Genomic DNA, 27815 nt, shown 5'->3' on the forward strand with positions numbered 1-27815 from the left:
CTTAAACCTGTGCGAGCAGATACGGCTTGCATATGTATTTGAAAGTTCAGACATCACTTGTGAATGTTAGGTTGTGGTTTTGGAGGGTTTTGGCCCTTTGCAAAACGAAAGTGCCTCATGAATATTATTCTCTACCAGCCTTTGCTGATCTCTGATCCTTGGGACTATTCTTAATCCTTTCTCCCATCATTGCAACATCCTTTCTTAAAGAAATGACATTCTCTACTAGCTCTACCTATGTCATCCTCAGTCCTTTGTCCTGAGATTGCAGCAATAGGACCTTAAAAGATTAATAAAAAATTTTGGATTCAAAATGATGCCATGTATTATTACACAGGGAAACCCGGAAATTATGCTCTAAAAACCTTGTATTACAGTGTGATGTTTATGGAACTAAATATAAAGAGAGTGTTGAGAAATGCAGCATGGAAGCAAGTTCTTTGGCCCAACAAGTGTACACTGACCATCGATTCACTCGTTTTATATTATTCCCTTTCTCATCCACTCCCTACACATTTAGGGCAATTTTACAGAGGCTTATTAATGTACAAACCTACATGTCTTTGGCATGTGGAAGGAATTCGGAGCACCCAGAGGAAACCCACCCAGTCACGGAGAATGTGCAAACTGCACACAAAGGGGACCAGAGTTCAGGATCAAACACAGGTCTCTGGGTCGGAAAGGCCACAACTCTACCAGTTGCGTCACTAGGCCGCCCACTATAAGGATGCCATACAATGTTTTAAATTGGAAAGAAGCTTCTATGCTATTAAATTAAACAATTTCAGATTGTATTCATGGCTCCTGTGCTTTATTGTGATAATAATTCTATTATTGCCATAGCCATTTATTATTTTTTCATTTTTCTCTAAAATCAAATTTTCTACTCAACACCAAACTGATTATCAAATTGTTCCTGGATTCCACCTTTTACCCTTCCCTTCTTTAACACAAAATCAGAACTCTTTCTGTCTCAGCAGATGTTGCCTAATGTGGAGACTATTTACAGCGTATTTGGTTTTTCAGTTAGTGCAATCACAATGTTTAATATATATTCTGATTTCTAACTTTGTTGACCATCAGCATCCCTGCTATGTCTTAGCTGTTAGTATTTAAATACAGAATAATTTATTGGAAATCAAATATACAGAACTTGGAATTGTGCTTCTTTTATGATGGTGATTTTAGTCTTTTACTGAATTATTCATTTTCCACATGAATGTGATCTGCCATCGTTTGGTGATTAATAGCAAGAATTTAAGGTTTTGATTAATATCTAGTATCCACTATCTAGAAAGTTTGCACTTTCCGGTCATGCAAAGCTTAAAACAAATTACATCTTTGCATCCTTTTTTGAAAAGATTACCAAAAATCATAACTGCTGAGAATCATCTTGCATTCACTTTCAACCACCTGTACCATACCGGCATAACGCACCATCTTTATTGGAAACACTGGCATCTGTGTCTTTTTGGGACCTTTCATAATAATTTACATCCTTAGATAATTTGAAGGTATCACAAAATGCTGGAGTAACTCAGCAGGTCAGGCAGCATCTAGGATAGAGGGAATGGGTGACATTTTGGGTCGAGACCCTTCTTCAGTCTGAAGAAGGGTCTCGACCTGAAATGTCACCCATTCCCTCTATCCTAGATGCTGCCTGACCTGCTGAGTTACTCCAGCATTTTGTGATACCTTCGATTTGTAGTTATTTTCCTACACTCGTTAGATAATCTTGTCATTACAGTGAGATTAGATTGTAAAGATTGATCCTAAATTGCAACATTTATTATGGCATTAAATATTGTGTTAATATAGTCACATTTATGGTGGATTTCCTTTGTTCGAGGATCAGTAGACAGTGGCGTATCTAAGGTACGGCAGGTATGGCACGTGCCCTGGGCGCCATTTGAAGGGGGGCGCCACAGAGCAGTTTCTATTAAAATCAGACAAGCCATCCTTGGATAGTGAAAAAATAATTTTCTCAGATGTATGTATGATCTGCCTTTGATTATCATGAGTGAGAAGCATTAGGATGGCCAGATTGTTAAACCACTTAAAATGGAAAGAGTCATGAAGGGAACACTCGACCGTCTTCGCAGAGAAATGAACGAAAGGTTCGCTCGTTTGCACGACACTGATGCCAAGTTTGGGTTCCTTCTTGATATCGAGGGACTGTGTTATGGTGCCGACAGAAATGACCTAAAGAAGAAGTGCGAAAATTTGGGCGAATTGTACAGCTCTGATGTTGATGGACTGCAACTATATGAAGACATTTTGGATTGCAGAATGTTGCTATCAAGGCAGACCAACATGAAAATTTCAAGACCTGAAGAGCTTCTCGAATTTAATGTTCAGTATGAAGATCAGAACGTCTTCCCCAATCTTCGCATTGCTATTCAGATAATGCTAACCATCGCAGTTTCCATCGCCAGCTGTGAGAGATCATTCAGCAAGTTAAAACTAATACTTTTGTATTTGAGAGCCTCCATGGGTCAAGTCAGACTGTGATCTTGCTCTGCTGAGTGTAGAAAGAGAAACGGACTTTGATCACATCAAAGACCAATTTGCATCAATGAAAGCAAGGAAGGTGCAGTTATAATTTTCATGTAGTGCCATAATTTGTTAATTAAAAGATTAACGAGCTTGTCTTATATTTTTGAGCTGATACTATGGTAAAGTTATCTAAAAGATGAGTGTCAGATGTTTAGACAGGTGTGCAATTTCAGTGCTTGCCATTGGCACTATTTTCCTTAGATATGCCCCTGTCGGTAGCTCCCAATGATTTATAATTCCTGGTCAGGACAGCCTGACTTTAACCTGGTGAACAAACTCAATTTGGATAAATCCTGCATATAATTGTCGCATAAAGCTTTCAACAGATGCTTTAATTGGAATATTGAAAGGTTTGCAGTATTTTTGTACTGCCTTAGGTTCTGCTATTTTCAACTTGTATTATTCATTGTGAAACCCCTGCCCCCACCAAGACCTATAGTCTTCAAATCAATCAAAATTATTAACAGCTCTTCCATGCTTGGCGGCGCTGCTTTATTAGAGCAAGCATAGTATACTATTCTATGCAAAATATTCTGCTGAAGTAGAGTTTTGTTCTTTGAAAGGCAAAATATTTAATTGAACTGACTTGTTTTCTGTTTGATCTAAGCATTTTAAGCTTTATAATATGCTTATAAATGCAAATCTGAAGTTTTAAGATCATTGTGAATCTGTGGTCAGCACCAATGTTCACTGATGTCCATGAAATAAACTCCTCAAGGATTTGATAATCTCTGTGATGGGAATGTTCAGTTTTCTGACTGCATTCTTATCAGGCATCAGGTCAGGGAGATTACTGGTGTCTGGAAGTTGTGGGTGTGATCAAGCTGACTCAGCAGCTAACGTGACAAAGAATTCTCATTGATTGCAAACCAAGAATCAAACGGCAAATTTTAATTGTTCGGCCAATGTATGAATTATTAAATATTTGGATAGTCACAAGATTAAGCTGGAAACTAAAACCTAACCCCCAAAATAATTTTACTTTAAAGTTATTTGAGGTAATTACACACATTTTGGATCGAGGTAGCTAAATTTTAAACAATGTTTTGGTGTGCTTTCTTTAAAAGTCTTTTGGACACTAAGAAAATGAAAAATTTCAGTATAATTCTCTCCTTTAAAAGGGAATTGTTTGAATAATCCACACATAGATAAAATGGAGTTCCAAATTCTTGACAGTAGCACATCATAGATTTGAAGTGCTATGTATAGTTATTGTATTCTTTGCATTTGGTGAAAGATTTTTGGGTATTGCCTGTATTGCCTGAACTCGCAAATAATTCAGAGTTTAAATATAAGTACAGTAACTGTGGAATTGAAAGCAGAAAACTCACTCAAGTGTTGTAATATTACCTGATTTCTTCACTTTGAATGCATGATGTGAAAAATATTGTTTGCGGTTTGAAAGAACAATCAGGATTGCACTATTTCTTGCAGGATGTCTGCAGTCTTTGGTGGGACATACTGTCTGCGACATTCTGTGCAATGCCTGGTGGTCGACAGAGAAACAGCAAGGTAAGGACACAGGCAATGACCTATCTCTATAAGGGCTCATGAAAAAAGAGCCTTCTGAGATCACCCATGATATTAATCAAAGATCAGCCTTGATTAAAAGTTATTTGTGTAAAGGTCCACTAAACAAGGAAACTCGGTCTAGAATGTAGAAACAAAATTAATTTTCTTGAGATATTACAGCAGCTCCTGATCACCCAAGCATAGAAGACAAATCATTTGAACTGCCAGGGGCTAGTGATGAGTGATGTTAGTTTTTCCATGTGGCCTTACCTACACTAATTGATTTTCATCTGAAGACAAAAAGCCTCTGTTGCATTTTATAAATTGAGTTCACTAAAAGATTCACCAGATTAATCGCTGTTGATAATGCTTGTCATTCCAAAATGGGGAAAAAAAGTTTTAATGATTTTTTTTAAAAGAGTTCATTGCTGCAAACAGGGATGCCCTTTTTCTTTAAACTTTTACTGAGTGGCAAAACTCGACTGATGTTTTTCAAATCTATGCCCCATTTGAGGTGAGTAATAATTCCCCCGAGGAGTTTGGTAAAGAGATGCTTTTGTCCGAGGTACTAATGTCAGAATTGTTTTATCTTTTGTTTCATGTTGTTTTGATGCAAAAGATTTACTTTGTACAGACAGACAGTTGCTAACATGATTGAGAAATATCTGAGAAATTAGTGGTACAACTAAGGAATGTATCAGCTTAGGATACTGTTCCCAAACAGTATCAAATTAAAATTAGACTACTTGTACACTGGAGTGCCTTGAGGGATATTAACATATCAAGCATTCCAAACTAAAGAATAAAACCTATTTGAGCTATATAATGTGGCTGATTTGAATGTGGGGTATGGTACTACCTTTTTTAGGCCCCCTCGATCATGGCTGACCATGGGTGATACATCCTAGTTGGCTGCTTGCTCCACACCTAGGCTAGAGCAGTGTCGCTTGTGGCTGAAGAGACCAATGTGGGAGTGACAGTCTCTGTCGCAAAGGTCCCATTTGTGTGTGGACTCTGGTCTGTTGAAGTTGCTGCGCTCCTTTCTGCGTGCCCGCTTTTCTGCTGCTGCGTTCATCAGTTTCTCTTCCCCCGTTTTGAGATGTTGGTTCAGGGTACCTCTCCACCTTGTATGGTCAGCTGCAAGGCTCTCCCAGGACTCCACATCAATGTCGAGCACCTTCAAATATCTCTTATAGACATCCTTGTAACGTAGCTGGGGGTGGCCGATGGTTCTCCTCCCAGATGTTAGCTCTCCATAGAGAATGTCTTTTGGAATACGGCCATCCTCCATGCGGTGGACATGGCCCAGCCACCGCAGTCTGCACTGCCTGAGTAGAGTGTACATACTCGGAAGGCCAGCGCGAGATAGAATCTCGGTGTTGGACACTCTGTCTTGCCAGGATATACCCAGAATATGGCGGATGTTTCTAAGGTGGAAGGTGTTGAGTCTTCTCTCCAGTCTGGCATATGTAGTCCATGTCTCACTGCCGTACAGCAGCGTGCTGTTGACACAGGTGTTGTAGACTGCTATCTTTGTCTTCACTGTCAGCTTTGGATTGGTCCACACTCGAGTTGTGAGGCGAGCGAGAGTTGTAGCTGCCTTCCCAATCCTCTTGTCCACCTCTGTGTCCAAGGAGAGGTTGTCGGTGATAGTGGAGCCGAGGTTCGTGAACTGATGAAAGGCATCGAGTTCGTAGTCGTCGATGGTGATGACAGGCGGTGCCTCTGTATCCTGTCCCAGGACGTTCGTCTTCAGGCTGATGGTCAGCCCAAAGTCCTTGCAGCCTGATAGAAGCGGTCCATCAATGACTGTAGTTCCTGCTGGGTGTGGGACACAACTGCTGCATCATCGGCGAACAACTCTGATGAGAGCTTCACGTACTTTTGTCTTGGCTCGGAGGGGGGTGAGGTTGAAGAGCTTGCCGTCTGATCTAATACGCAGGTAGATCCCCTCTGTTGCGGTGCCGAAGGCATGTTTCAGGAGCAGAGCGAAGAAAATCCCAAAGAGTGTGGGAGTGAGGATGCAGCCTTGTTTGATTCCACTGCGGATGTCAAAGGGCTCCGAGAAACTGCCATTGAACTGCACTGTCCCCTTCGTGTTGATGTGGAAGGATTCTATCAAGGGGTCCATTAAATCGAGGTTTACTGTATTTTGTAAAAAAAATGTTGCTTACTTCATTGTCCAATCCACTTGCACGTCAAACTTCTCCAGCCCAATCTACCTAACCACCAAAATAGCTCTCATCTCAATTTCTGCTGCAGCCCAATAACTGCTAAAGCTATTATCAATGCCTTTACTACTTGCAGACTATTGCTCAAATACTTCCTTGCATAGCTCCCATCCTCTACAGATTTCCATCTCAAATTCCATTTAAAATTCAAATTTAGCATTTGTCTTTTTGTGTTCAAATTCCCCCATGGTCTGCTCCTGCATGTCTTCAACTTTTATTGGTATCGTTCACAACTATGTCTTGTTACATGGGCCCCAAATTCTTGATTTTGTAGAGGGGCAAGAATCTAGCTCATGGATAGGCAGTGGCAAATGTGCCAAATTGACTTGTTCACGTGTCAGGTCTATTGGTGAGAATAAGATTAAAGTAGAATTAAAGTCTATGTTGGGTTGTTCAGGTGGGTGTTTAAATGTTCCATTTTCATCGAATCTCACGAGTGTGTTGTAGCTGATGTGTTTGCTGTTCACCAGATCTGTCTTTCTCACCACTCTCTCAACTTCAGAATCCAAATGATACATACTTTCCTACTCGTTCACCATCTGCCATTGAACACCTGCCAAACTCCATCCTCCCCACCACCACTCACCTACCAGTAGTAGTAGATTAGAAGGTTATATAGAATAAAGAAAATAAGAGCAGGAGTTTGGTCACTTGGCAGCCCAATGAACATTGCTGATGTGTAAAGTTGTAGCTAATCAGAATTTTTTTGGCCTTAACTCCTTTTCTACTCATTCATTCATACCCCTGCCCTTGGCATACTCAAAATCTATTCCCAGCTTTGAATACATTTGTTGATTTGAGATCCAGCTGTCACACGGGATCCCTGAAAATGCCTGCATGGTAATGTATTAATGACCCTTTGGTTTTGAGTCTTAATGTGATCTTTCCAGATATAAAATCCAAGGAAAAGAGGATCTTGCTTCAACACCTCGAATGAAAAGCCTCACCTTGTGCGCAGATGTCACAAAGATGGAGACATTGGGAGTAGGGTATGGCGTCTTTGCAAGAGGCAGGGTAGGAAGAGTAATAGTCCAAATAACTGGGAGTCAGTGGGTTTATAGTATACAATAGAGACAGAAAAGTTTTAGTAGATGCGGTTTCCCCTTGCTGTCATAGAAAGATCCCTCACCCGCATTACCTCTGAGTCCCATAGTTCTGCACTCACTCCCTCTTCCCCAGATAGAACAAGGGTAGTTCTCCTGGTTCTTGCCTTTTACCACACCAGCCTCCCTATCCAACACGATATTCTCCGACATTCCCACCACCTTCAGCTTAAACCCACTACCAGTCACATCTTCCCATCCCCACCCGTTTTCACTATCCGCAAAGATTGCTCCCTCCACAACTCCTTTGTTCGCTCATCCCTTCAAAACCAAACCCCTCCCGAGGTACTTTCTCTGGTAACTGAAGGTCCATATACCATCCCTCTGGTATCCAGCCACTTGCATCTCTTCTTACCTTAACCACTACATTTGTTGTGTCAATACCCCAGTATCTCCTTTAGAGACCAAACATTGACCATGTAGGAGCCATTTGTGTTTATTATCTATCTTAGCATATTATATTATTTTATATCCTGCTGTATTATTTTTGGCCACTTGAGGGTTGTCGTTAGATGAATACTAGGCTTGCATATATGGGCATATGTGCATATATGGACTAGGAAGAGCCAGGGGAGGAGCCAGAATTATGAGTATAATTGGGAAGGCAGTGACGTTATGCGTTAGACACAAGAGGAACCTGGCAAGATTCAAATTCTTACCAGATCTATGACTAGAGATATACTAATCTGTTTGTATTACTACTTCAACAAACGACTAATTAAACTGAATCGCAGTGAAGATCTCTGTTGTTTGTGTCAAGAATGATCACTCCACTCCTTTCCTGAAAGTGGTAAGCTTAAGGACTTTATTGGGAAGGATTAAGTTGCCGCTACAGATCAGATGACCATTTTGCCAAACACTTGCGTTCAATCTGCTAAGGATTGCTGGATCTCCTGGTTGTTAACCCTTTTAATACCCTTTCCCATTCCCATACCAACCTTTCCATCCTGGGCTTCCTCCACTGCCAGAGTGAAGCTACATGCAAACTGGGGAAACTCCACCTCATATTCCGCTTGAGTAACTTGCAAAACAGTGGAATGAACATTGAATTTTCTAATTTCAGGTAACTATACAGCTACATCTCTGCCTTTTTCTTCCCAAGACCTCAACTGGATGTGCATCCATTTTTTCCATTATCCTTCCCCCTTACTCCTCTTTCTCGTTCCCTGATCTCTTCCACTCATCTCTTCCTCTGGCTTCACATTTTGTGCCTGTTCTCTCCTGATCGCACAGCCTATCCTTCCTATCTCTGGCCTTTGTCCACCCATGTACCAAAAAAACAAATCCTCACCTGTATCCACCATCACTTGTCTGGGGCTTAAGCTGCCCCCATCTCTCATCCAGCTTTCTACACACACAATCAGTCTGAAGAAGGGCCCTGACCTGAAATGTCACCTATCTCTGTTCTGTACAGTTCCTCCCCGACCTGCTGAGTAATCCAGCACTTTGTCTATTTCCTTGTTAGTATATGATAAAACATCAGGTTGGAATGAATTCCACGTGTTGTTTGTGAATAATTATCCAACTTGCTTCATCCCCTGTATTTCATGTTCAACTGCAGATGTAAAGCTGTAATTGACAGTAATGGCCTTCGCATAACCTGTGAACATTTCATTGTAAATGATAGCTATTTACCTGAAAAAAGTACTCAAAATATCCAGTACAGGTAAGAACTGTTACGTTGTTCTTTTAGGCATTCCTCTTTAGCTGCAAACATCATGTATCAATTTTCTTGTTTGAAATTGCCACTTCGAGTAAAGTGTAATTAAAAAAAAGAAAATGTTCAATAAAATGTACTTTGAAAAAAGATAGCGCAGTTTCCTTTATAATGTGCAAATGTGACAAAAATTTAATTGTAGTGAAAAATGCATATTAAGATCCTAATATAGAAAATGAGAATTAGGGAAGACTTAAAAAAGATTACTGTTGCATTGCATGTTATATGGTTGTAATGTTCTCAAGATCACATGATATATGACTCTCTCCTTGTAGTTTAACATTGTGCAGATAGCCAAGAAGATGGCTCATCTTGGCTAACACCCAGCTTTCACATTTTTAGATTATCTTTGTGAAGTTGGTCCAATTATCTCCTTGTGCTAACTGAGCACTATACTGTGCTACAATTCGTGATGGCATGCAACCTGTGATCTTAACTGGTAGAGGCAGATCTAGTCCAGAGCAGACTGCTGTTGAGTAAGGCTGTGTTATTACCCCAGTACTTTTTTCTTCAGTCTATTTTCAACAATGGTGCACCTCTCTTCCAAGTTCACCCCAACTGTGTTATCAAGCTGCAATGTGCTGATTGCAATATGTCCACACGTTAAACAAAATTATAAATCATGCACTCAATAACTATAGCATGCAAGAGAATGAGGCTTAACATCTGCAAAACAGTCCTTTACCAACCTGCCCCATTATAACACACTACCTTCTGTTGCTAAGTAAGGAAGACCCTAGAAAACATGGATTGCTTTCCAATCTTGGGAGGCTGTCTCAATAAAAGCAGATGCTGATGGTGAAATTCATGTGTGTTCAATGCACTGTCCTAAATTTTGGCTATCTTTGGAAACATTGTTTGATAATCAAAGCCTCAAACACAGCACAGCTTGTGGCTTACTAATCAGAAACTATCTGCTTTTCTATATATGTCTGAGAAATGAACTACTGGCAACAGGTATCTCCAGATACTAAAGAGGTACTACAAAACAAAATGCTCTAAATCCACTGGCAGAATAAGTGAATAAATATTGGTGTCCTCCCACAGCCCAACATCCCCAGCATTGAGTACCAGATTACACTAGTTAAATGGATTGGCCACATGCCCAAGACACTCTACCCCAGCCCCATTGTGATGATAGGAGATTACCAATTATACTGAGCAAAAGGATTTAAGAATGTTTGAAGATCCTGAAAATGGTGAACGTCCTCATCAATTCTAGTAGCCACTCATAATGAAGTTATATTTGGGATGAACCCTGAGTCTACTCACTAGAAGCCCATCGTAAATGACAGAAGGAGCACGCCAATTCCAAACTTCCTGCACACTCTGTCAAGGATCATCTATTTGACAGAATCTGTGTCTTACGTTGGTCTCATTGGCCACCTTGGAACCCACGGAACTAGAGTGGGAACAAGCCATTCTCAATAAGTCTTTTTCATTCCATGGAAATTGTATAGTAAGAAAAGCATTGAATCTGAAATATCAGTCAAAAAACTACCAAGTCCAAAAAGATTGGACATTTGAATCAATCATTGGTATCCATTTTCACTTTTTCTGCTTATTTTTAATTTTTAAAGGATTGACCACCTTATATATAATATGATGATACTACCTGCTACATTGATGTTTATACATGTTAAACAATTTATTACTCTTTTTAATTTTATAGTCCATGTGCTGTTCTGCAATGTTATTTGTCTCAATCAGGTATATTTCAAGAGCTGTTCTCATCACAAATTCTTCCATCTTGAAGTCTGAATCTGAACAGGTAGTGGCAGTTTTTAACAAAGTGTATCCATTATTATAGTTAATATAGATGCATATTCTGTTGTGCTGCTGCAAGTAAGAATTTCATAGTTCTGTCTGGGACATATGACAATAAAACATTCATTCTTGATATAGCCTTTCAAAACATTTTTGTTCAGATAACTGGACAATTAGTTTTAATGCTAAGAACACTGTTTAAAAGTCAAAGTAATTCGTAACAGCCACCCACTTTTACAAAGATGAATTCTAAATGGTGTATATATAGGATAAATGGGAGCGATCAGTACCTGCTGACAGAAACGTTAACAACGCAGTTTGGGTGATAGTTTTCATGTTTTAAGTATTCTGTTGGGTACTGTGGTGTGGATCATTGGAACATCTAAGTACCCTGCACTTCAGAACGTGAATGTGGCAGCTAATAAAGGAGAGGATGTGTGTATGATCAGTCTTTTTCAAATGTTCCTGCTAAGAATTATTTTATGGAGTGATCAATCCCAAAGATCCAACTGCAGAAAATGAAAAGTCCATAAACTCGTGGAATGGATTTCAAGATGGGTTAGAGAAGTGAAAATTCAGGAAAAGTTCAGTTTTCAATGCTGTGACTATGATTTTTCTTGATTGGGTGAGCCTTCCTCCTTGTAAAATGTAACTACACCGATGTTTCATGTGACAATATAATGTACAATTCAGTGTAGCAAAACATAACCTATTAAAGCAGACAACATTCTGCTATCCTGGAAGATATGTTGTGTCCCACCTTCCTCTTCTCCCCTATAAAATTATTGTAACGTATTTATCAAAATTAATACTTTTTTATACGTATTAAGCAGAGAATAATATTGTCGCATTACTAATTAAGAACTTGAAAGTTTAAAGCATGTTTCAGGTATTCTGCTTCATGTGGCTGTATTCAAACCTCCCACAGTTAATCTCCTAAGTACTTTGTGCATATTTTATGGTGAAACAAGTCTGAAAGGGGCAAACGTGGCTGATTAGTTGTATACAGCAAGATACCACAAGCAGCAGTGAAGCAACCAAGCAAACTATTTATCATGCATACAAAGTGACCTTTGCTTTACTTCCCCTCAATAATCACTAACCATATTCAATTATTTGACAGATTTCTATTTTAACTGTGCCTGCAAGGGAGGATTGCCAGCCATTGGTACGAATCATTGAACTCTGTCCATCTTCAATGACCTGTCCACAGGGCACCTGTAAGTTAAGATTTTACATTTACTTCCCCTGCAAACAGCTATTTTGTTTTGAAATCTATATTTAATCCTGTTTGCTGTATTATTTTCATATTTAAATTGATTTTTAAGCAAATGATTTACCCTGGTCAATGATTATTGAAGATTAATTCATTTATTCTTCAAGCCCCAGATCATGTGTTCTGAAGATTACACACATGTAATCAGAGTTGCCAGCTGACTGGAACTGAAGTCTTTCACTTGCCCTGAAAATATGACTCAAATGATCGAATCATGAACTGAAATCATTGCTCTTCCTGCTAGGGGAGCATTACATGACAAATGGCTTCAGCTGCTGTTACTAATTCAGTCATACCTGAATGACTAAAACGTGTTGGATAATAGAAACTGATATGGCAGACTTCTGCAGAGGGCAGAATGTAAAGACAGTATGAAGCACTATAAAATATAGTGATCCTTTTTGATTTATTGTTCAATTGTGTAAAGTTTTTTTGTGGTATTAGGCATTTTGCAATAAAGGAAATTAGATTTTCATCACCACTCCACCCCCATGTTGAAAGGCCATTGTTGACGGGGATGTTTTTTACTGGGACTGACAATTTTCTTCTACTTCAAGAAATGTTTGATCTGTGAAAGCCCCTGTTAACCTAACAGAATCTTCATAATATGCTCTGAACTTTATTGAGTTATTATCAGCCAAACAATTTTTGACATGTGGATGTCTGAAGGAATTAGTCCATAAAATTCTGCAAATTAAAAGTGGAACAAGAAAAAATGCAAAGCTAACACCTTTCGTGCTTTGTTAAAATGTTAATAGTACAGATTTTTGTAAATGCCATTATAAAAGTATAAACCTTGGAAACTTTACAAGTCCCTTGTGGAGAATGCTATGCATTATTGCACAGTGATGTAAATTGCAGTACATAGTAATTGTCTTAAATGAACAGTGATACAGTCTGGTGGACACAAAATGTTGGAGAAACTCAGCGGAACAGGCAGCATCTCTGGAGAGAAGGAATGGGTGTCTCCTCAAGTGATACAGTCTTGATGTTCAGTAACTAAGAATTCAAGGATATGCTTGCACGGTGTTGAACAATTTGCAAGAGAGGAATTAATAAATAGAATAATTTGCTGCTTCAACTTTTAGCAGAAGATATGGTTTAAGTTAAATAACACTCATACCTTGAAGTGCATAAACGGTGTGCCAACCAGTCAAAACCATCAACTGTCCCTTTAAGTAAATAGTAAATGCAGGACTTCCCAGTGTCCAAAATAACCCCTAGTGCATTATGCTATTACTGCAAGCATTGAATAAGCTCACGTCATACTCCACACAGGTTTCATTACCCTGTCTCATTTAAACATTCTTGCAAGATTTGTCATAACATGAAAAGTATAGCTTTAAAAAAAAATCAGGATTAACTTTCCTCTTGATTTGCTTTCCCCGCATGTTCCAGTTCAGATACAGGCAGCCAGTGGATAAGATCAGTGGAACAATACTTTTGCTTGATGGGCAGTGTGGACATTTACAGCATTACCATTTTCAATATTTAAAAAAAAAATTAAGCAAGTGTATATATTTGCATGTCACTGGTTTTCTTTTTTTCTTTACAAACTGCCTGTATTATTTGCCAGAGGACATGGAATCAAATGAAGTCTAAATGGTTCACCAATTATGCAGTTTTGGACAACTTTAATTCATGTAGCTCAGTATTTGTACAATGGGAACTCACAGTTTTGAGATTCCTTCAAATACTTGTAATTTTATATTTAAAACAATGCTAATAGCTAGACATGCACTTTCAAGTGTATATTTAGGTATATATTTTGGATTACTGAAGCCAAATTATTTGTTTGAAATTTTTTAATGTACTGTGGGTGTATTTTCTGTGCACACACTGTTCATTTTAATATCAAAGAATTTGTAATCATCCCCTCTGATTTGCTTTAAAAATCCAATTGTAGTTGATACTCAAAGTACAGTGTGACCCAGTACATATGTTCGTAATGTGTTTGGAAGTACATTTCTAAACTTAGTTTTCATTTTAACCAATAAATAATAGTTTGAGATTTCATCTCCGGGAATCCTATGTACATGAATCTGAGTCACTAATGAAGTTGCCAACACCAGGATCTTCACCATAAATTAGACATCGAACCTTGATGTATAAGCTTCTGGTGCTTAGGATGTTCAAGACATATGAATATTGGAGGCATAGATGCTGAAACCACAGTTTGCTTCAAAGTGCAAAATAATTACACCTATGCATTTTGGCAATACAACAAAATAAACATAACAGAAAAAGTAAAATGATCAAATGACACCATAAAGTATTGTTCTAGAACACTGGGAGGTTTCCACAGATATGATAACATTGAAAAATGTTTTCATTTCAAATGTTTCTTTGCTAATTTGATTGAATTGTGATTTTATTGGCAAATAGATTTGGTCCACTTAACTTGTTCATCAAATGGAACTGCCAAAGAAGACTTGGAGCCAGTGATGTACAGACTTTTTGCTGCAGACAGTGAAAACGAAGAAAATGGTATGAACTCAAAATTTTATTCACTGCCGAACATGACAAAGTCGACATTTATGTTACAGTATTCTGTTTTCTATTTGTATAAAATGTGGAGATTAATAGCAAGACCAGCATTTACTAGTGGCTAGTCTAGTAACTGTCCACAAGAAGGCACCTAGAAGTTGGGTGATTTCATAAAGTAATATGTGAATTTTTTCCTCCTCCTTTCCTGTTTTAGCTTCTTTTACCCGTATCTCCTTCCCTCCATCTTTTATTTTCACTCTTTCCATCCCATTGGTATTTTCCCATTTCATAAATTTGCTTCCAATCGTTTTCTTGAAGTGTGATTAACTTGTATTTGGGTTCACTTTGTACCGAATTTGCCCTGTTCCAGTTTTGGAAATTGGACCCTTTCTTTTATTTTCAGTTTTTTGTCATTAATGGACAAATTAAGTCCCGCTCACACTGTTTGTGATTTTTACCCTGGAACATGTCTCAGATTGCCACAATGAATTAGCATAAGATGAGCAGCAATCCTGTTCATGTAAGTGGGGTTTTCATTGAAATGATGCCGAATACCACAATTTGACATTATCCATGCTGTTACTTTGAAATCAAATTTGAACTGGGCATGGCTGAAGCTGAGAACCTTCTATTTCAAGTTTTTGTAGCTCATCTGGTCAATCCATTGCTGCAGTGTTCACTTTATAAAATTATGACCGTTTGTATTTTTACTGTCAAAATACTGGTCTACTGTAATTCTGAGCTGGTCTCCCGAGGCCTGTAATCAGAGGCCAATATTGAGTGGAATTTCATTATTATTGGACATAATTGCACAAGAAGTAAGATTACAAAAAGGAGTTGCCAGCTAATGTGATACACCTCGTGGGGCTGGAAACAATTTAGAAGCTTATAACTAACGATCTTGAAATAGATCTGAAGAGTGAACCAGATAATACTTTTCTGGAACCTGAGTACCTCCATGAACTTCTGACGTGACATTACTGTAATCACATACGCGAACACATCAATAACTCATGCACATAATGAAGCAATCACTTCACACGCCAAAGCTAGACATTATGTACAACACCTGGGGTCATAATTGTTGTTCTGGTTACATTTTAATGAGAACACATTTGCAAAAAATGACGTGCTATTGCAACAGTCAGTCATTTCTCGCCCTCCCCCCATCCTGCCTTCACTTCCATTCTGTTAGAAATGCAATTCTAATGTAATGGACTCAATTGTGATTATTGTTATAATTCATTCATATGAAACACCATTTTCACAAAACATTAGATCTCTAAATGAAGGCATTGAACGCTTATGCTGGTTAGTTGCAAGTCTTGGTATTCAGCATGTTGGGAGAATGGGAGCAAAAACCTTGCATCAATGTCTGGGATATTCTGAGCATTTACCAACTAAAAATGTTAATCTATTTCCCTGTGTTCAATGGGCTTGGATTAGCAAAGTTCAGAAATTTGACCTAATGGACTGATTTTGTGGCAAAGGGTCATCTTCACAAATGGAAGAAATTCAGGAATTATGTGCACAACTGTGGAAGTGCCACATATGCTAACACGTATTGAACCAGTAGATTCTCTGTCACTGGACTTGGCATGAATTTATTGAGACTCCTTAAAGGGATAGAGTATACAAATCCAAGAGTAAAAAGATGGATGAACCTAAAGATTACAGAAATATTAAGGACGAAACATAAAGCGCTTTACCTGAATACACGTAACAATCAATGTGAAACGGACAAATTAAAAGCAAGTAGAAATTCTCCCGAGATGCTGCCTGACCCGCTGAGTTACTCCAGCATTTTGTGTCTACCTTTGATTTAAACCAGCATCTGCAGTTTTTCTTCCTAGAAATTCGATCTGACAGGTATTAGATAGACATGGGTACAGATTGACAAGTTAGGATCTGAACATTAAAGGATACATTACATTTAGGAAGGTTAAGAATCTAGGAGAATGTGGAGCAGTGATTTAATAAATCAGGGGCGTTTGTTATGCCTCTCTAATGTGCTAAATTCCAGATGAGGAAACTGTGTGCAGTTTTGGTCTCCCAATTTGAAGAAGGACATTCTTGCTATTGAGGGAGTGCAGCATAGGTTCACAAGGTTAATTCCCGGGATGGCAGCACTGTCATATGATCAAAGAATGGAACGACTGGGCTTGTATTGACTTGATTTTTGATGGATGAGAAATGTTCCATTTAATGTTCATTCTTATAGAATAGAAACATATAAATTTATTATGGGATTGGACAAGCCAGATGCAGGAAACATGTTCCCGGTGTTGGGGAAGTCCAGAACCAGAGGCCACAGTTTTAAGAATAAGGGGTAGGCCATTTCGAACTGAGGTGAAGAAAAAACCTTTTCACCCAGAGAGCTGTGAATTTGTGGAATTCTCTGTCTCAGAAGGCAGTGGAGGCCGATTCACTGGATGCATTCAAAAAAGAGTTAGATCGGGCACTTAGGGCTAGCGGAATCAAGGGATATGGGGAGAAGGCAGGAATGGGGTACTGATTGTGGATGATCAGCCATGATCACATTGAATGGCGGTGCTGACTCGAAGGGCCGATGGGCCGAATGGCCTACTCCTGCACCTATTTTCTATGTTTGGGTGGAGATTAAAATATTAAAGGCAAGAAGTGGTGTTCAATAGTTTAGTTTAATTTAGAGATACAGTGTGGAAACAGGTCCTTCAGCCCACCGGGTCCGCACCAACCAGCTATCCCCGCACATTAATACTATCCTACATCCACTCGGGACAATGTTTACATTTACCAAGCCATTTAACCTACAAACCTGTACGTCTTTGGAGTGTGGGAGGAAACCGAAGATCTCAAAGAAAACCCACACAGGTCACGGGGAGAACGTACAAACTCCGTACAGATAGCACCCGTAGTCAGGATCGAACCCGGGTCTCCGACGCTGTAAGGCAGCAACTACCGCTGTGCCGCCTTGGTGAAAGTGTGAAATTGGCCATTTTGAACCCAGAAAAACCCCCATGTTCTCTAAATGATTAAAGGTTCTAGAAATATGAGGTGTAAAGCAATCTAGATGTCCTAAGGCATGATTTTCAAATGACTAGTTGGCAGATGATGCAAGTAATTAAGAAAGCTAATCGATTATTTATTTGTTGTGGAATTGAATACAAAACTAGAGAAGTTGTGCTTCAGTAAGATAAGGACTTCCAAGACCTCACCTGGAGCATGTATGATATTGATCTCAATAAAGAAAGGATGTAAATGTATTGGTAGCAGTTCAGAGACTATTTACAAGATTAATATTTGGAATGAGCATATTGCCCTATGAGGAAAACTTCGATAGGCTATCTACTGCACTTTTGAAGAATAATAATAATTAGTACATTGTCCCACAACGGGGAAATTTGCAGGGTTACAGCAGCAAAGTGGATAGCAAAAATAAATAAGCGTTCATTAAAAAATTAAAATAGCAGTAATTATCTTTATTTACTGGTCTGCTGGGAGCAGTGCTGATTGGGCAGTCTGACGGCAGCAGGAAGGAAGGACCTTCTATCCTTCACACACTTGGGGTGAAGAAGTCTGAAGGAGCTGCTCAGTGCAGTGTCCTGCGTGGGGTGGGAGTTCTGAATTGAAATGAGCAGGGTGCTGCGGGATCTAGCCAGTGGATGTTTCCTCTTGGCCTAGAATCTAGGTCATTCACGTAAGACAGATCAGGTGAAATTTAAATTCTTAAGATAGTGATTTTTGAGGCACTCAAACTCTACCTCATTAGGTGATCAGAAGGGAGTCTTGAATATTGTTAAAACGGTGGTTGATAGATTGGCCTTGGTGCCATCCTGGGTGGCTACGATTGATTCCAAGAAGCTCTTCACCAATGTGTTCAGCCCTAAGGAAGTAAATGAAATAAGTTGAGGACAATGGGATATCTAGTTGGTGAGTGTTTGTGGCGGACCCAACTTGATAAAATTATCAATACGTTAGTACCAGCTAGGTATTACAATTGTCTTTCAAAAGTAAGTGGGCTCGAATTTTTAAAATGTGTCAGTCTCAAAAGACCAATGGCCAGGTGGCAACATTTTGTTTTAATATGAATTCCACATTATTTTTGTCTAGATGGTGGCATATCTGTTTTATTGTTGAACAATGTTTGCCATTACAACATTGATGCTTTGAGATTTGAAGCTATAAATAAGTATTTGATGTTAGTTTTGCCACAAGGTATAAGCAGATTGGCTGCCTGTCATATTAATGACCATTGCCTTCAAGAAACACAAGTGGAGTCCACGCCAAGAAAACACAATACTCTGCTTCCTAAGAAGGCGAAGAAAATTCAGCAAGTCTAATGACCGTGAACCATTTCCAGAGATGCATTATAGAAAGTATCCTATTCGGATGCATCACAACTGGGGCACAGCTACTGCTGTGCTCAGCAACGCAAAATAATTGTAGTGTGTTGTGAATGCAACCCAGTCTATCATCCAAATTGGCTTCTTCCACCAACGTGTGTTTTTGCTGACTCATGTTAATTCCGGCTAGAAATAAATATTTCCGGAATAATTATTTGGTCATCCTGACAAAACCATTTTAAGGGCTTTTGTTTAATCATTTTTGAATTTATTTTAATTCAAGATCTTTGAATCTGAAGGACAGCCTCTCATCTTTTGAGTATTTTAAATTCCATGCATCAGTTTGGTATTTAGTTTTAAAAACATTTTTAGTAAAATGAGATTGCATGTGCACGGGTGAAAAAGCAGGATATTGTAACAAATTGGATAGTGATTTCAAAGAGTGAGCATGGGTTCAATAAGCTGATTGACCACCTCCCGTGTTATATCATTGTATGGTTTTTTAAATTTGCAACAGTATTTTATCAGTTGGGAAATTTGCTCTTCCCAAGCATTTATCACTGTCTATAATTGTTCTTCTGACTCTCCTGCTTTGGCAGGCAGATTCTGGGACATTTTGAGATGCTGTTCCTTTGAAAATTACTTTTGTCACCAGAGAAAAAGGCAAGAAGCTGTTGAGATTTTAACTTGGGTGGTACTTTTGGTTTACTTGTAGTGAAGAACTTTTGCGAATGCTTAAATGTTGTGCAAGAATCTTTCTAATGTTACTCTTCTGTAATACAAAACTTCTAGATCATTTTCAAAGAATAGCTTCACTATCATTTGCATTGCTTTAAGCATTATTGAAATCCTTTTGTTCACATGCCAGAGACAATAACAAAAAGCATCAGGTGCAGTTCTGCTCCAAAATACTGCACGGACGAGTTTTACATTGCCCTTTTTATCATCCAGTTGTGATTGCAGTCTGCGTGGCAGTGGCAGTATTTTAATTAAAATGTCAGCGCAGATTCTATTAGAGCTGTTCAGGACGAATCACCAGATCAGGTGAGCAGTAGGCCATAGCAGGTCAAAAAGACAAAGGCACCTGGAAAGGAGCTGGTTTCTTTGGCGGTAAAAAAGGCGAACACGTAAAATGCTGTGTGTTTCTGAACCATGTGCGCCACTTTTATAATAATGCCTTTGCTCCCTGGGTGGAAGGTGGAAGAGAAAAAAGTGATAAAGCCACTGATGTACCAAATGTAAATTGATATGAGGTTGGAACATGTATGAAATTTAAGTAAATGGATCAATGGCCACAAGTTTTACTCTTTAGACTGAATGTGAGCAAACACTTTAGACCGAAGTTGTACTCAGAAGACAAATGTAAGAACATTTGTCTTGCTAGCTGTGAGTACTCAGCAACACGATAGGGTCTTTAAATGCCAATTTGCTTTCAAATAATTGCTCCTTGTATGGAATTGCAGGATTCTAGCTTTTAACATTTGTCAATTATAGTCAATAGAGCGAATTTGATTTTGTTTCAGGGGTATAAATAAGCATAAAAATTAATTTGTCCCCTGCTTGTTCCCAATTAGCGCAGAACTTCTTTTGGGTGAAAAAATAATCTGACTGCTATCCCCTAATTACTTATTACCTAAAACTGCAGTCCCTTCACTCCAGGTCTCCTAAATAAGAATGTGGAAAATTTGTTGTTAACTGGTGTTACTGGGAGGAAATTAAATCTGTCAGCAACAATCAGCAACCACATATAAAGCTTGATTTTGTTTTTCAAGGGTACAAAATATGAGTGGCTGATCTTGTAGATGGCTTGAATTTCCCTACTCGCAATTTTCCTTCTTCTTTTAATTGTCCTTTACGCCTGTATGTAGCAATTGCTCATGTACTTTGTTCCTCCTTCTGGTCGAGACCTTTTACTGTCTGATTGGCTTGCACCTCTGTTGGCATCAGACTTAAATGGCATGCACTCTCCCCATGAACACTAACACTCACTGTATCATTCTACTCTGCATTGACCCCTATGACTAATTTGCCAATTGTTGGTAATCTTATCAAACTTTGTTCCAGTTCATTTACCTCCTGTTGTTGCTGCATGGATCTCCCACTCCATTCATACACATGCCCATGTTTGCCCAACCCAGTAGCTTTACCATCTCCTTTGGCTGAATTATCCCTCTTGACGTGATCACTGAGGAAATTATGATTTCCTGGTAATCCAGACTGCATGTACAACTCCCCTTTGTTCACCTCAGTGACTTTGAGTTGAGCTGTCTTTAATTCCTCAGCTAATGTGTTCAGCCATTATCCTGCTTTTGTTTTTCCCTCATCCCCAGCACAACATTTTCTGTGTCTCAATCTGGCTGTTATTTGACACAGTCCCAAAGTTAAATTGAGCAATTGAAGAAGGGTCTCGACCCGAAACGTCACCCATTCCTTCTCTCCCGAGATGCTGCCTGACCTGCTGAGTTACTCCAGCATTTTGTGAGCAATTGTAGCATTGATTTGCCATTTATTTCCAAATGTGACTGGGCCACACCAGACTCAAAGGAACACTGATCTTTTGATAATTATCTCTTGGCCAAATGGCAACAGCTGAGAGAGGTATTGATGATTTTACATTTTCTCTCTAAATCTGGCAAATACTTTTTGATATTCAGTACTTTTGTATACACATTCTATTTGTACATTTAAGCCCATTTGACTGAAAACATGATTTACCTTTTTTTGTGTAGATTCTCATGAATGTGAAGGAGAGAAACCTAAAGTGCTGTGGGCTTTATTTTTCAACGTAAGAGATTCATCTGCAGTTGACAGAAATGCATATGAAGGCCTTCCCAGTAATGTTTACGTCTGTTCTGGACCTAGTGCTGCTCTTGGATTTGAACAGTCTGTTGAACAGGTACAGTTAGATAAATATATTTAAAATAAAGGACTTGCAATCTGCCTGTTCTGTTTTCTGACATGGGGTTTTAGAATTAGTTTGCTAAAGTGTTACCACAAGTATTGAGGAAATGACTAATCATAGTGAGTTTGCATCTGTAGCAGTGAGTTTGTATTTGGTTAAATTTTGACAAATTGATTAATTTGTCTTTTTTATTATTGGTGAACATTGAACAGCATGTGAAAAGAGCTCTGTTGTTGTTTTCCACTGTCTCCCACCCAAACAAAGTCATGCATATTACATGAATGTTCTGGAGATAACATCTCTGACCAGGTTGCACTTCCACAGTGTAGTGAAACCATTATTTTTTTGTGCTAATTTCTGGTCTAAGGCTTGAACTCGTATTACTGAGCAAAACAATATTTTGGATATCAGAAATGTTTTTTCAATTGTAGAGAAAAATTCTCATTACTTGCTTTGCATTTTGTTTGTAAAAGTTAGTCATGTTCTTACTGCAAGATTAATTTGTTTTTATTTAGTTGCAGTGAAACTTCCAAACTATTGACCATGATATTTGAAAATCAGTTTGGAAATCAGAAGGGACTTTAGGAATTAACAAAAATCTGTGAATTTTTAAAATCGCACTTCAGAGTTGTGGAGTGCAATGACTGTTGGAGAAGTAAAAACAATAACTATATTTTATTTTGATGGTGGGGAAAGAAAGTGATAAATTGTAAATTGCAGCAAATTGTTGTTTTTTTTTGGGTTCTGTGGGAAACAAGAGATGACCTTGAAGATAATAAATGAAGGGACCAGTTTTGATCAATGATCAAACATTAGATGGCTGTAAAGAACTAAAGGGCACCAAGAGGACCCCTACATTATGGCAGATTAGGCAATAGAAATTTGCCCTTACAAAATTTGCAAATTGCTCTAAAAAAATCTGAGTTGCATAAAAATCATGACACAAATTAGAGTACATTTTATTTTTTTACCTTGTGTTTCTTGACGCCTTTGCACATGACACTGCTCCAGGTTACAGAAAATCATCATACAGATGGTTTTCTGGTAATGCACTCTCCGAAGCACAAGGAATGCTTGTGCTCCTGTTAGGAAATTGTCATAATATATTAAGATTTTATTTTAATTTTGGTGTAATCTTTATGGGCTGTGTAAATAGTTAAGGAATAGTGGTTTTGTTCCGCATTCATTGTTCCCAATGCAATCTTGCTATTTTTTTTCCAGGCAGAAGCTATCTTTTGTCAACTCTGTCCGGGGGAAGAGTTCTGTCCTGCTGCACCAAACCCTGAAGATATTATTTACGATGGTGATGGTGCAAGACCTGAAAATGCTGGCTTTGGCACACCTTCAGAAACTCTAACTGTTGAAAGAAAAGAAAATGTAAATGCAGATACTGCAGAACATGGCCAAGATAAAAAGGAAAAAGTCAGTGAAGTATCAGCCATTAATAAAATGGACAGAGAATCTGAAACCTCCAGCCCTGACACTCAAACATTGAAAAATGAAACAGAGATGCCCAGAGATGCAGAATAATATATTTAGGGAAATAGATGTTCACCCAAAATAATATTGAAGCAACCAGGAAATAGAGTGCAGCCTTTACACGCAACTACATGCAAAATGTAACTTGAGTACCCAAATCAATTAGGCAGCCTTTAAGTTACCTAACCTGTTTTTTTTTTTTAACATTCCTGGCAAATATTTACCTGCTGTTACTGATTCTTCAGTTCTCATTTCCCTGGTAGGCACCATCATCTCAATTCCCAATGATGAATATTGAACTATGTTCATGCTAATTGAATGCAATTAGTTGTCTTATCAGAATAAGATGAGAGGGATCAAGTGCCAATAAATTTGCTTAAAATGTGCCAAAATTACAAAAACAAAGCATAAAATCTAAGCTGCAGCTTGTCTTGCTGGAACACTTGTAATGATACGACTGCCCCAAACAAAATGTGTCCTACCCTTTCGTGATAAATGGTAGAAAATATTTATTTTGACAAGAAATACACAAACCATTCAACATTCTGAAAAATTGTTTACTGGAAAAAAATTAAGTGCTAATGTTATGAATATACTTTAGAAAGCAGTGGCAGGTGCAAACAATTTTCTCAGTGGAAAATCAAATGGGTCTGTAATAATATGTGATGGAACAGCAGATGTTTTGCAGATCAAGGTAATATTTTCCATGACTAATGTGTATAATATCAAAAACATATACTGTGCAATAACCTGTGAAAATCCTCCATGTTTAATGATGATGTAAACAAAAGTGATTAAAATGTTGCAAAAATCACTCCGGTGTGATCTTTGTTCTCCAGTGTGATTCAGATTCTGTTCCTGCAGCTGATTTAAAGAAAAGCATCTGCGTAATTTGCCATGCTGAACTGGTTAAAGTACAACTCGGACCATTTGAAAATCTGGCTTTGTAATTGAATTGTGAAGTAGTTCACACAGCAAGAATGGTCAATGAAGAATGATTTATTCACAAAATGCTGGAGTAACTCAGCAGGTCAGGCAGCATCTCGGGAGAGAAGGAATGGGTGACGTTTCGGGTCGAGACCCTTCTTCAGACTGATGTCGGGGGTGGGACAAAGGAAGGATATAGGTGGAGACAGGAAGATAGAGGGAGATCTGGGAAGGAGGAGGGGAAGGGAGGGACAGAGGAGCTATCTGAAGTTGGAGAAGTCAACGTTCATACCACCGGGCCGCAAACTGCCCAGGCGAAATATGAGGTGCTGCTCCTCCAATTTCCGGCGGGCCTCACTATGGCACTGGAGGAGGCCCATGACAGAGAGGTCAGACTGGGAATGGGAGGGGGAGTTGAAGTGCTGGGCCACCGGGAGATCAGTGGCGTTAATGCGGACCGAGCGCAGGTGTTCAGCGAAGCGATCGCCGAGCCTGCGCTTGGTTTCGCCGATATAGATGAGTTGACATCTAGAGCAGCGGATGCAATAGATGAGGTTGGAGGAGGTGCAGGTGAACCTCTGTCTCACCTGGAAAGAATGTTTGGGTCCTTTGATGGAGTTGAGGGGGGAGGTAAAGGGACAGGTGTTGCATCTCGTGCGGTTGCAAGGGAAAGTGCCCGGGGTTAGGGTGGTTTGGGTAGGAAGGGACGAGTGGACCAGGGAGTTGCGGAGGGAACGGTCTCTGCGGAATGCAGAGAGGGGAGGGGATGGGAAGATATGGCCAGTGGTGGGGTCCTGTTGTAGGTGACGGAAATGTTGGTGGATGATATGTTGGATCCGCTGGCTGGTGGGGTGGAAGGTGAGAACGAGGGGGATCCTGTCCTTGTTGCGAGTGGGGGGATGGATGATTCCTCTGTAGAAATTGACTAAAAATTAACAATTCACTGATTATTATTTTTGGCTGCTCATTTTTACTCAGCCCATTTGAAGGTCATGTGAAATAGAACAAAAAATGATGTGAAGCTGTCCAATTCTACTGTTCCTGTTCATTTCCACCTTTTGCCACCAGTTGAAGAATGAAAATCTTGCATTTATATAGTGCTTTTCATGACCTCGGCATGTCCCAAAGCACTTTACAACTAATTAAGCATTTTTGAACTGTAGGCCTTGTAATTTAAGAAACATTGTTATGCAAATGAAACTGCATCTTCTCCCTTGTGTGCTCTTATTCTGCTCTGAATACACTTCCTTTATGGATACGTAATGTTCCAATTTTTTCCATCGTTAGCTTTTTCACAGCTGTCCTCTGCCAAGGTATAAACTGTCGATGTGAACAATTCTACTTGATCATGTGCAACCCAGTGATATTCTATAACAATGTTGTCGGCATTGAATATGCTTGTACGTGTCATACAGCAAATTATGTTGTACATTCAAGTATGCAATTTCTGTATGTCTTGCACAGATGCTGCTTGTACCTGAGGTACAAGTGCTTGGAGTCAGGCACCAAAGCACATTATTACACCTCCATTAGGGTAGTACTACCCTGACATGGAATTCGTTTTATTCGATTTCGACATTATTGTTGATTTTTCTTTCTCGGGTTAAAATGTTCAAGATTACCAAGTTGTTTTTTATGATCAACCATTAGTTGAAAATATTTTGCACGAATCCAGGGTCTGTAATGACATCTGATGGAACATTTTTTAAAGCAAATTATACCCATATCTACATGAAAATGTTATCAAACTATTATAATACTGAAGTTCAAAGGAGCCACCAGAGATTGCAACAAAATCTTACATTTTTGGGTTGTAAAGCAATTTGTTCCCTCAAAAGGTTTTAAGACAATCAATTTACTACAATATTTAAATCAATTTAAACTAATTTTTTGAAGATTTAAAAGTGAGGTTGGGCAGGATTTTTTTCAAGGAAATCTGTGTGCACAACCTGACTTGAACTGGTGAATCATCGACGACTAGAACCCGTTGAACACAGGCACTCAGTAACACAGCCCTTTCTGTATATCGAGGAAATGACAGTGGGTTTCCCAAATCTCTATCCTATGTCCAATGATACTTTTGTCACATGTACTATGGTACAGTGAAATTCTTTGCATATAATTCGGTGACAATCTTCCTATATATCAAGCACAATCATACTTTAGTACGTGGGTAAGATAGTAGATCACGCTGAGGCAGTACACAAGTCGCTGTGTTTCCTGCACCATCTTGTACACTCCACCTCTACCAAATATATTAAGAGTAGAAGGATCTCTTTGTATCCTCCTTTATGTTATCTGCCTGCTTTCTTCTGTACCATTTTGCCCTCCTGATTTCCCTTTTAAGTGTACTTGTACACCTTTCTATATTCTTCACTTGATCCCAGCTGCCTACACCCAACATACTCCTTGATCAGAGCCTCCATCTCTTGGCATTCAGGATTTCCTACTCCTGCCAGCCTTGCTTTCGCCATTTACTAATGGGAATGTGCTGGCCCAAAACTCAATCTCATTTTTTAAAAGCAGCCCACTTGCCAGATAACTTTTTAAAATCTGTAAACAACTTCCCTTGCTTTTGGAAATACCTGTCCTTTGAAAGTTCCTGGAAAAGGATAGGTATGGTCTAAATCACCTGTTGTCACTGCCAGAGAGATTTAATAAAGTGGGTTTCAATAAATTTATTGCATCGTATGGAAGTCGCATTCCCAATCTCGTAACCCTGTACAATGACAATAAAGATATTGTATTGTATTGTAAAGTTCTTTCATTTGTTTTTTTTATGGCAATGTGCTATATTTAAATATAGTTGTCAAAGTCTTCAATTTTTCTGATCTTGCACGGTTTCAAAAGTGCTGGCATGGAGATGCTCATCATCAATGTAAAAATTCCGCCACTGGAAACTGCTGGTGGAATTAAGTTGTGTAGGAAGGAACTGTAGACGCTGGTTTAAACCGAAGATAGACACAAAATGCTGGAGTAACTCAGCGGGACAGGCAGCATCTCTGGAGAGAAGGAATGGGTAACGTTTCGGGTCGAGCACCTTCTTCAGACCTCCTTCGGAAGAAGGGTCTTGACCCGAAACGTCACCCATTCCTTCTCTTCAGAGATGCTGCTTGTCCTACTGAGTTACTCCAGCATTTTGTGTCTACGGTGGAATTCATTTGTTTGAGATATTGAAAGAGTAAATGCCACAAATATAACATAGTTTGTTAACTTCAAGATCGAGGTAGAAATCGACACAAATATCTGCAAGTGCAGTTCCATAATTTTGGAAAATTATATTGACATAAAAAAGGTCGGGTTTCTCTTCTATTTTAAAGATTGCTAACAAACTCATTTAAAATTCTTGGAGTGTTTCCAAAAAAAAACATACTGTAGTAGAGGTAACATTCCTGCATTGGTAATTATTTAGAGAATGACCAACTTTGAAATTAATTCCAAGACTCGTATGCATTAAACATCTTCTGGATCGGTCCTTGCATCTGATTCAATGTTGCAATTGAAAACCATTGTGATCAGAATTACTCATAAAC

At 38.9% G+C, this 27815-nt stretch overlaps 1 protein-coding gene across 1 annotated transcript in view; it reads left to right on the forward strand.

Annotated features, from left to right (window-relative positions):
• Positions 1–24169, forward strand: part of chm (CHM Rab escort protein) — a 64607-nt gene extending 40438 nt beyond the window's left edge. Inside the window, exons 9-15 of the mRNA XM_078412310.1 lie at positions 3991–4068; positions 8964–9068; positions 10830–10890; positions 12010–12106; positions 14548–14649; positions 21704–21870; positions 23098–24169. Coding sequence (XP_078268436.1) covers positions 3991–4068; positions 8964–9068; positions 10830–10890; positions 12010–12106; positions 14548–14649; positions 21704–21870; positions 23098–23406 — 919 coding nt within the window. The 3' untranslated portion in view covers positions 23407–24169. The remainder of the gene's footprint in view (positions 1–3990; positions 4069–8963; positions 9069–10829; positions 10891–12009; positions 12107–14547; positions 14650–21703; positions 21871–23097) is intronic.
• Positions 24170–27815: the final 3646 nt, after the last annotated feature.

The sequence above is a fragment of the Rhinoraja longicauda genome, chromosome 15, assembly GCF_053455715.1.
Source record: "Rhinoraja longicauda isolate Sanriku21f chromosome 15, sRhiLon1.1, whole genome shotgun sequence".
In the NCBI taxonomy this organism is placed as follows: domain Eukaryota; kingdom Metazoa; phylum Chordata; class Chondrichthyes; order Rajiformes; family Arhynchobatidae; genus Rhinoraja; species Rhinoraja longicauda.